Source organism: Ovis aries, chromosome 6 (assembly GCF_016772045.2).
Source record: "Ovis aries strain OAR_USU_Benz2616 breed Rambouillet chromosome 6, ARS-UI_Ramb_v3.0, whole genome shotgun sequence".
NCBI classification, from domain to species: Eukaryota; Metazoa; Chordata; class Mammalia; order Artiodactyla; family Bovidae; genus Ovis; species Ovis aries.
In genome coordinates, this window is record NC_056059.1 from 18,610,022 (window position 1) to 18,621,290 (window position 11,269).

The 11,269-nt window shown below is 38.9% G+C and overlaps 1 protein-coding gene across 1 annotated transcript in view; it reads left to right on the forward strand.

The window, feature by feature from the left end:
- The window catches only part of DKK2 (dickkopf WNT signaling pathway inhibitor 2), a 126,420-nt gene extending 117,713 nt beyond the window's left edge, over positions 1-8,707 (forward strand). The window contains exons 2-4 of the mRNA XM_004009640.6: positions 2,052-2,202; positions 3,464-3,619; positions 6,314-8,707. Coding sequence (XP_004009689.2) covers positions 2,052-2,202; positions 3,464-3,619; positions 6,314-6,564 — 558 coding nt within the window. The 3' untranslated portion in view covers positions 6,565-8,707. The remainder of the gene's footprint in view (positions 1-2,051; positions 2,203-3,463; positions 3,620-6,313) is intronic.
- The last annotated feature ends 2,562 nt before the right edge of the window (positions 8,708-11,269 follow it).

The window sequence follows — 11,269 nt, forward strand, 5'->3', positions numbered from 1 at the left end:
TCTCTAATTTTCTGCATAAATAAACTTCAACTTTTAGAAAACAAGTTGCTTTCTACCATACAGGCTGTTTTTTTAGGAATGGAATCAAGTATTTCTCTATATTCAAAATCCCTTGAAGAGTCATTGTTTGAGTTGAATTACACATGATGTTTTAGGTGGCAAGTGTTTACTTCCATTGAAAGAACATGTCCTATTTTTGAGGAAAGAAAAAAAAAAACAAACCTTGTGATACATCAAATGTTTCTTGCAAAACAATTTGGTGAAACAAATGTAAATGAATCAGAAACATGTGAAGTGTATTTCAGTTAAACTTAATGGGTTTAAATATGAAGGCAGTAAAGTGCTCGGGGGGAAAGAGTGTAGCAAGTCCGGAAGTGACATTTGTTTTGTTTTCATCAGTCCTGGACTCTTGAAAAGTGGCCTGATACTCTGAATTCAAGCTCATTCAGATTCTTTCTTAAGCCTAATGATGAAGTTACAGAATGGGACAGTTATATCCAAATTAATTTTATAGTTTTATCGGGCTTCACTTATAAAGTGGGCATCAGCTATTGCCAGTGTGCAATGCTTCAAGAACACTTTTCAGTCCGAAGTTAGAGGTTTTTCTATTTTCTGTTCTCTTCTGAGGGTAAAAGTAAATTGTAATGATGTTAAAGGTTTATCTTTTATCACCGAATAACATGTAAAGTTTCCAGAGTCACACATCAACTTCACACTTATTTCCTCTTTCTTACATGATCAGATCTGAATGGAAAACACGGGGTCTGAACGCATGCAAACATACCCAGGAGGAGGGCCCAGGGAGAAAAGGCGAGGGAAGAAAGAGAGGGGTGGGGGTAAGGGAGAAGCAGTGCATGCAGGGTAAAGCCATCAACCTCATTTCAAAAGTAAAACGTTCAAACCACACTAATCATTTGAGAGTCACAAAAACTTTATCCTGTAGTTTTCTGGTCCTATCATTTATGCTTGCTTAAAAGCTATATTGCTTTTTAAGTTTTTTTATTTTGCAATTTTAAAAAATTCATTATTGTGAAAAGTAGGAAAAACAACAAACTACAGCACAGCAATAAAAAAGACTTCCAAATAAGTCTCCCTGTCAACATGCCTCAAAATGTGAGTTAATTTGATGTGTGGTGTGATAGTTCTGTTTCTCCATTCTCAGTCTCTGAAAACAGGGACATTTTAAGCATTCCAGTAACTTCCTAGATACAAGGAATATATAATTGGAGGGTGTATATAAATGCATTTTTTGAGATAATATATGACATTGCTTAAGTAGCCTTCTGAATCAACAACTTGGTAGAGAAGCGTAGGAACAGAAGTCCTCCCTGTGTAAGTAGCCTGTAGGGCTATTTTGTCCCAAGTCTGCTTTTTTGTTTCCTGAGACCATAATGATATAACTGGAGTTTACCATGCTCCGACCACTCATAATTCTACTGCTGCTCATCACTGAATTTGGAGTGAAGATACTGCTCCTTGAATTCTTTGTTCCCAAAGTTTCATTGCTTCAAACTCTCTGGAAGCATCTCTGTCTGTGTGTTCCTCACAGGCAGGAACTGAGAAATCACTCTTAGAATATCTGTTCCATAAATGGGCAGGAAATGTATTTTAGCTGCTAGCACAGCCCATTGTTGCTTTTTGTAACCTTCTCCTTATGCTAGTTCAGTGGGTAAAAAAAAAGAGTGACTAGGCTGTTTCATTTACACCTTAAATCAGTGGCAGTATAACAATTACAGCTATTTTTTGAGCCTCCAGAGTCACACGTTAGGGCTCTACTAATCAAAATAAAATCTAAATCCTAACCCCAACGTCGTGTCATTGAAAATACATGAACACTGTCAACTTTATCTTTGTCATCACCATCAGCAATCAATGTTTATAAAGCCCTTAATTAAGTAATTGTTACTACATAGTACCTCTGCTCAGAACATTTTTAAATATTTCCTTTGAGGAGGGAAATATTCTGATTTTCCATCACGATTTGGGGCAATAGCTTTTTGCTTACAAGATCTAATCTTTGCTTTTGGTGTTCTTGTTCTGCTTCATGACAGGCCTACCCTTGTAGCAGTGATAAGGAATGTGAAGTTGGGAGGTACTGCCACAGTCCTCACCAAGGATCGTCGGCCTGCATGGTGTGTCGAAGGAAAAAGAAGCGCTGCCATAGAGATGGCATGTGTTGTCCTGGTACCCGCTGCAATAATGGTAAAGGGCTCATTCAGTGCTGATGGGCCTCTTTCCTTTCATGTAGGAAACCTGGAGACTTCTCCTTAGTCATACTTCTAAAATATAAGGAGCCTTCCAAACTGGCAGGAGTGGGATCAGGGTTTAGAAATGTATAAGATTACCTGGTGTGTGTGTATTAGTCGCTCAGCTGTGTCTGACTTTTTGCGACCCCATAGACTAGAGCCTGCCAGGCTAATCTGTCCATGGTATTTCCCAGACAAGAATACTGGAGTGGGTAGTCATTCCCTTCTCCAGGGCGTCTTCCTGACCCAGGGATCAAACCTGTGTGTCCTGCATCGCAGGTGAGTGCTTTACTGTCCCTCTCAGATCTTAGTTTTCCTGGGCTCTGATCACCTGCTGTAATTTATAATTTATGCTGACCCAGGATTTGCCATGTTGAAATGTTGCATATAAATAGCTAGACGTTATATTCCACTGAACACTTCAGTGAATATGTGCAAAGGAATCAAAGACAGAAACCTGTGATCCATCAATACACTTGTGAGTTTGTTTTCATTTTCATACCAATTGTATAGCTTGATTCTCACACTCAAGGTGCCCTTTTTTGAAAGCCCCACACTGTGGCACACACAAATGCTGATAGAGTGATTGTTTCCTCCAAACAGAAACATAGTCTATTACATGGCCTTCACCCAATCTCAGTGACCTTATGGGCAGACAGTTCAGCACTGATGATGAAATGAAGAACCTCCAACACGTGGTAAACCATTAAATACTTGCAGAACATGATCAGGAACACAATTAGTCCTGCAAAACATCATAATCAGGCTCATATTCCTACACTTGTTCCTGACCTGTGGGCCTGGTCCTACTGAGAGTATCCTGGACAAGAAGCGAAGGGAAGAAGACCTCATTCCATTAGAGATGTTTCCAGTGTGGATGGGGATTTTCTTTTTGATTAAAAAAGGAACCTTGATCCTGAACACAGATGTCTGATCAGACAATTTTAAGCTACTAAGATTTGATAATACTTCACTCTGTCACTCTTCTAAACTCTTCGTATGTATTCACAGTAACTTTATGAAAGGAATTCTGTTTTTATCCTTATTTTTGCCCAAGGTCACTTGGTCATGAGACTGGCAAGACTGAAATCAAGAAAGCCTGGCTTAGGTCCAAACTATTGAGTTCTCAAGTCTAGATAGATGATAGATACATGGCCTCATACTTCACATCGGGAGACTACTTGAACAAGTCTAACTAATTATCTGACCATCTCCAGGCATCTGCATCCCAGTCACCGAGAGCATCTTAACCCCTCATATCCCAGCTCTGGACAGCACTCGGCACAGAGATCGGAACCACGGCCATCACTCAAACCACGACCTGGGATGGCAGAACCTGGGAAGACCTCACACTAAGCTGTCACATATAAAAGGTGGGGATAGTTGTAGCTCCAGAGAAATGTAGATAATTAATTCCATTGCTTCTGAGTGCAATTTGAAAAAAAAATAATGGGAAGTTACTGAAATAGTAAGATTTTAACTGAATTTCTTCTCAATTTTGAGGATTCTAGAGGTTTCTTGGAGATCTTAAATTGTGAGAAATACATATGACAAGAATTGTGGTACTCCAGTTAACCATGCCATTTTCTAAATAGTTCAGCCTTTTTACAAGATATTTAGAATAAACCTTTTACACAAGCATTTCTCTTCCATAATCAAGAATAAAGCATTGCAAAACATAAATGGGAAAATGTTTGCTGCCATAAGATTAAATTACTAAGATTTAGAGTCCTTTTCTCACCTTTGCAGATTCAGAAATTTTATTTCACTAAACAACCAGGTAATATACTATGCATAAACCAATTTTCCAAAAATAATTGGTTTCTAGAGGGATTATGTATGCCCATAAAAATTCCCTTCCTTGTGTCACAATATTTGGTAAGCCTAATCACTAATAGTAAATTTTTGAAAAGTAGAAATACCTATATTTTTAAAGGAGGCTTTTGCAAGTGTATTCTGTGGAGCACTGTTCTTTCAAGATACTATATGACTAAAAGAGCCTCTATGTTCAAGAGTTTTATAATAGTGTATCTGCCCATTTTTGGAACTTTAAAATAAACATTGATATATTGAAGGCTCTGACAAGTTCAGCAATGAGGAAAACAGGTTAACTTTTTTAGATACTGTATTTCCCTAGTTTACTTAACCATAAAACCATTTCCCCATACTTTTACCTTCTGTGGATCTAGTATCCTACAAAATACCTGACTTGTTAGTCCAACCTAAAACACTAATGATTCTATCAATAGGGTTAAAGTGACTGACAGTTCCTCTTCAACCAGCCCTCGTCTACGCGTCCTGAAGGCCTTATCTCCTATCTCCTATTTCTATCCCACTGAAATCACATGCATTTGTTAGTACATGCATGCTTAGTCACTCAGTCGTGTCCTACTCTGTGACCCCATGGACTTGTAGCCCCCCAGGCTCCTCTTGCCATGGGATTTCCAAGGCGAGAATACTGGAGTGGGTGGCCATTTCTTTCTCCAGGGGCTCTTTCTGACCCAGGGATCAAACGCGCATCTCCTCTGTCTCCTGCATTGCCAGCAGAGTCTTTACCTGCTGAGCTGTCTGAGAAGTTGTCAGTACGTGAGTGTCCATCTTTATTCTGACAGATCTCTAAGTTACAGTACAGTTTCTAATTTATTAATCACTATTAGCTAATTATATGTGTAATTTCCTGATGGCAGCTAGCAAGAAATGTTGATGGCTAGTGAGTTGTGCCCACATTCACACAGTGGGACTGGCGACATCCAGGATGGCAGCTAACCTTTTAGATCAGGCTTGGCGCACTACGGCCCATGAGCCAAGTCTGTCCTGCTGCCAGTTTTTTTATTTTGTTTTAATTTTTATTTTTACTTTACTTTACAATACTGTATTGGTTTTGCCATACATTGACATGAATCTACCATGGGTGTACATGAGTTCCCAATCCTGAACCCCCCTCCCACCCCATATCATCTCTCTGGATCATCGTAACACAGGCCTGCCCATTCACTTAGGCATCATCTGTGGCTGCTTTTGTGATACAAGAGCAGAATGAAGAGCTGTCACACAGATCACATGGCCTAAAAAGTCAGAACTATTTACAATCTGGGAGATGACAAAGAAGCTTGCGGGCTACACATCAACCCCACTGCGACATGTGGGTGCTCTCTGCTGACTTCATCCTTTTACTGAACTGAATCTCCAGATCTGTGCTCCTGTGATTTTTTTTTTTTGATGGGTTCTTGGTTGACCCTGGGGCTGTTTGCCCTTGCTCTGCTCCACTCTGCATCATAGCCTTTCACAGACTTCATTGCCTAGACTCCCTGTCAGGTGGCTTCCAACCGCATGGGTTTGGCTGTGCTGAGAGATTGAGAGGCAGAGGAGGGGAAAGGCCAACGGATTCTCTCTGCCTCTGGGAGTGTTTCTGGCAGAGCTGCACCTCCTCGGGGCCTCAGCTCCTGCCGGGATTCCAGTCCCCTGCCCTTGCCCCATGCTGACGTCACCAGCTTCTCTGGATCCTCCAGCCTAAATGTGGTGGTGGCTTCCTGTGGTGCTGCTCTACGTTCTCTGGTGCTTTTTAGCCTCGCAACTCGCTGCCTGTGTGACCCGTTCTCTGCATTAAATATCTTCTCTTTTCAATACTCAGCTTCTGTTTTCCTGGCTAGATTGTAACTGGTACCTGGCCTTAGGAGGTACAGACAACTTCAGCCTTTTTTCAGACTCAGTTTGTTTACTTTTTCCAAGAAGGTATCAAATTAAATAGAAGGCATTTCTTTCTACCGTCATTCACCTAAGTAAACAACAACACAAAACAGAAATATCTAAGATCACACCATACCACAGTGAAGAGAAGATGCAACCCTCTCCTAGCTATTCATTAAACTTAATATTCAGACAGCAAACAATGGAAAGAGATGATACTTGGTTCACATGATTAGAGGGAAAGTCAATTGTTACGACTCTAAGACATCACGGAAGATAGGAAGATAGTTTAAGTACAAATATTTTAGGTGCTTCTGATTGCAGAGTAGATTTTTCTCCTACACTGTCATGGTAAAATCTTTCGGTCATCATTTCTTTAGGACATGAAGGAGATCCCTGTCTACGTTCATTAGACTGCACTGAAGGGTTTTGCTGTGCTCGTCACTTCTGGACCAAAATCTGCAAACCAGTGCTCCATCAGGGGGAAGTCTGTACCAAGCAGCGCAAGAAGGGCTCACATGGGCTGGAAATCTTCCAGCGGTGTGACTGCGCAAAAGGCCTGTCTTGTAAAGTATGGAAAGATGCCACCTACTCCTCCAAAGCCAGACTCCACGTCTGTCAGAAAATATGACCACCTCTGAGGACAAGCATCAGGAGCAGACTGTGAATCCATGTATTTAATGCATTATAGCATGGTGGAGAGTAGGATTTGGATTTCAGAAGAAGGGGTAAAATGAGGAATATGATAAGAACATAGATCAAAGAAAAAGGAAATGGAAGATCAGAAAGGGTGACAAGTGTGGTCAGTGTGTTTTCCATCATGCAACTTGTTTATGTAAATAATGTACACATTTGTGAAGATGCCATGACTCAAAATAAATAAATAAATAAATAAATAAATAAATAAAAGGCACACAGAGGGATTACTGATGAATACCATGTGACTTTCCAGGAGTTTAGGTTGTGCTGGAGGATCAATTTCTTTCACAGTGGTGACTGCCTATAAAAAATAACTATAAAGCCTTATTTCTATTTAAACAAAGTACTCCCCATATACCCTGGCATACAACAGGCTCTAAAACATGAAAAGAGGAATTGTTTATGGGAAATAAAAGCATGGAGCACAGAGAATCTGCAACACGGAATCACCTTTTAATTTGGAACACTACGTCTTCCTGTTCAATTAAAGACCTTGGTAGGAAAAAAAGCAGTCAATATATTCCAAATAATTTCAAAATAATCACAGGTCTTTAAGTCCTTCAGGAAAAAAAAAAAAAGAAAACAACTTTGTTTTTCCTTAAGCTGCTTGTTTATATTTTTGAAAAGTTTAATTTCAGCTACAATTAATAAGAACCAGTAGAATAAGACCAAAATAATCCATTCAGGTTTCTAGATATAAGTTGCATCTCTTGATTTTGCATTATCCCTACTCATTTTATTCTCCAAATTATACCCATCGTGAATAACAGAGCAGAATTTTCAGGTTGTAAAAATTTTAAGATGCCCAAAGTAAAAGTTACTAGATCATATTATTCAAAGCTTTGGCATTCCCTATGTTAGATAGAACTAGACATTTACTCTTCACATACTCTGCAGTATAGTAAAAATGATAAAAGAAATGAGATATATCTGTTCTGCACTGAAGCACAGCAAGGAAATTTTGTCAGCTGTCCAGTTTTGGCAACACATGGATCATATGTTTGAAGCACAAACTGACTTTTCATATGTGAAGCCCAAGGCTGCACAGCCTACATGGAAGTTGTCCATGGGATTTGCTATCATAATATTTACTACGCAGATGAGTTCAGTGTGAGGTAACTACTTGACCACAAAATATTTCTTTTATATTTCTGAGGTCATAAAATCATCTTATTTTGAGGAGGTCTCATTAAATGGACTGCAAGGCAGTTAGGATGGTAAGGTTCCATTGCTCTTGGTAAGCTGCTTTCTAACTGGCTGATGGCACCATCTGACTTTTTTCAGCATCAACTCTTTCTGCAACAGCTGTGTTTTTTTTGGTTGTTGGTTTGTTTGTTTGTTTGTTTGTTTTTGGCCAAAGATACAGTTTCTGTCTTCTACAGTCACTGAGATTAAAAATTATAAATGGAATATCTTGTAAAATCTACATTGTGCTAATCTATAGAAACCACAGGTTCTAAATTTTTTACATCCATTTTATTACTTTTTATTTTATTCAGTTCTATTCAGTTCTAAATATTATGCCTAGAGATTAAAGCCAAAAAGTCATCTTATACTTTTTACTCTGGACCTTTTCTTTTATAGACTATAAATCACTCCATAGTTTTCATTTACTTAAAGCTCATTTGCAGTCTCAAATTCAAGTTCTCCCAGTAGAAACTGAACCTGAGCCTGCATGTCTATTAAGAATTTCACCTTTCCACATAGGTTCACTAATATGATTAAGAGTTGCATTTTTCCCCACATGTCTGTTAAAACAAAAATTAAGAACCAAAGTCTGTACAAACAGGTTTCTATAAGCTTAGCAACGTGAAAATGGAACATTTCAGGGAAACATTTCCTATACAATAATTACATTTAAAATCTGGTTTCTGCATTATTTCCCTTATGTACATCCCTTCAAAAATTATTATTTGAAGTAATTTATTTACAGGAAATGTTAATGAGATGTATTTTCTTATAGAGATATTTCTTACAGAAAGCTTTGTAGCAGAATATATTTGCAGCTATTGACATTGTAATTTAGGGGAAATGTATAATAAGATAAAATATATTAAATTTTTTGCCTTCAAAAATGGAATTCAAATTTCCTTGTGTTTTTGCTTATGGGAAAAACTTTTAAGAAGCACAGATTCTCAGAGTTCAACTGAACAGATGGGTCTGATTTTGCAGTCTTAGCAGATATCCTTTGGATGACATCACTGTGAGATGATCCAAGGCAGTTTATGGTTAGGTGCTTATTTCATGGTGGGACAGCTGTAATTGTCTAGAGATCTCTTCAAGAAGATTAGAGATACCAAGGGAACATTTCATGCAAAGATGGGCTCAATAAAGGACAGAAACTGTATGGACCTAACGGAAGCAGAAAACATTAAGAAGAGGTGGCAAGAATACACAGAAGAACTGTACACAAAAGAGAGTCATTAAGAAATGGCTCAGAAAACCACAATGGTGTGATCACTCACCCAGAGCCAGGCATCCTGGAGTGTGAAGTCAAGTGGGCCTTAGGAAGCCTCACTATGAACAAAGCTAGCGGAGGTGATGGAATTCTAGCTAAGCTATTTCAAATCCTATAAGATGATGCTGTGAAAGTGCTGCACTCAATATACAAGCAAATTTAGAAAACTCAGCAGTGGCCACAGGCCTGGAAAAGGTCAATTTTTATTCCAGTCCCCAAAAAAGGCAATGCCAAAGCATGTTCAAACCACTGCACATTGCACTCATTTGCTCACACACTAGCTAAGTAATGCTCAAAATTCTCCAAGCTAGGTTTCAACAATATATGAACCGTGTATGTGTAGATGTTCTAGCTGGACTTAGAAAAGGCAGAGGAACCAAAGATCAAATTGCCAGCATCTGTTGGATCATAGAAAAAGCAAGAGAGTTTCAGAAAAACATCTGCTTCATTGACTACACTAAAGCCTTTGACTGTATGGATCACAATAATCTGTGGAAAATTCTGAAAGAGATGGGAATACCAAGCCACCTTATCTGTCTCCTGAGAAATATGTATGCAGGTCAAGAAGCAACAGTTAGAACCAGACATGGAACAATGGACTGGTTCCAAGTTGGGAAAGGAGTACATCAAGGCTGTATATTGTCATCCTGCTTATTTAACTTCTATGCAGAGTACATCATGTGAAATGCCAGACTGGATGAAGCACAAGCTGGAATCAAGATTGCCGGGAGAAATATCAATAACCTCAGATATGCAGATGACACCACCCTTGTGGTAGAAAGTGAAGAGAGACTAAAGATCCTCTTGATGAAACTGAAAGGAGAGAGTGAAAAAGCTGACTTAAAAGTCAATATGCAAAAAACTAAGATCATGGCATCTGGTCCCATCACTTCATGGCAAATAGAAGGGGAAGCAATGGAAACAATGACAGACTTTACTTTCTTGGGCTCCAAAATCACTGCAGATGGTGACTTCAGTCGTGAAATTAAAAGACACTTGCTCCTTGGAAGCAAAGCTATGTAGACTGCATATTAAAAAGCAGAGATGATACTTTGCCCACAAAGGTCCATCTAGTCAAAGCTATGATTTTTCCAGTAGTCATGTATGGATATGAGAGTTGAACCAAAAAAAAGCTAAGTACCAAAGAATTAATGCTTTTCAGCTGTGGTGCTGGGAAAGGCTCTTGAGAGTCCTTTGGACTGAAAGGAGATCATACCAGTCAATCCTAAAGGAAATCAGTCCTGAATATTCATTGGAAGGACTGATGCTGAGGCTGAAGCTCCAATACTTTGGCCACCTGATGGGAAGAACTGACTCATTTGAAAAGACCTTGATGCTAGGAAAGATTGAGGGCAGGAGGAGAAGGGGATAACAGTGGATGAGATGCTTGGTTGGCATCACTGACTTGATGGACTTGAGTTTGAGCAAGCTCTGGGAGTTGGTGTCAGACAGGGAAGTCTGGCAAAGCTGCAGTCCATGGGGTCATAAAATGTTGGACATGACTGAGAGACTGGAATGAACTGATTTTTTTCTTTATTAAATCTATAGTGTTGTAACTTGTTCTTTCTACTCAATTATCCTTTTTTTCCCCCTTCTGAAACATCTTAGAACACAAATATTCCACAAACCTCTTTAAAACACTTGAAGTCACCTACTGTATTTCTTATAATCTTCACTTTAGGTTGAAATTTCTCCAAATAGAAATGCTAATATGCTTAAGGTATTGGTTCATTCCTGTATGGCACAAATAAATTACAAAATATGTTTACCCCTGTGACTACAGAGGGCCCCCATGAACTAAAATCTAGTTCTCTGGAAGGTTTTTCCCCTTCTTCCCGAACACAAAGATGTCAGGAGTGTTTGACAAACGTTACTCATCAATTATGAGACTGGGGGTGGTTGCAAGAGCACATGTTGTATTAGATGCTAATGGGATGGAAATGTGGGAAATAAACATTCTGTGACATAGTGGAATGAATTAAGTACAGCCATGGCAGCTGAATGAAGCTAAAACAGTCTGATGGAGGTCAGGATCGAAGACATCTCAAGCATGTCTGAAATAATTCCCCACATTATTCTAATTAGTCACTCAGTGTTTTCACAAATAGTTATCTATTTCTTCAAATTGAGAACATTCAGATTTCTAAGCTACAGTGTATTTTTAGATTATAACAATCAT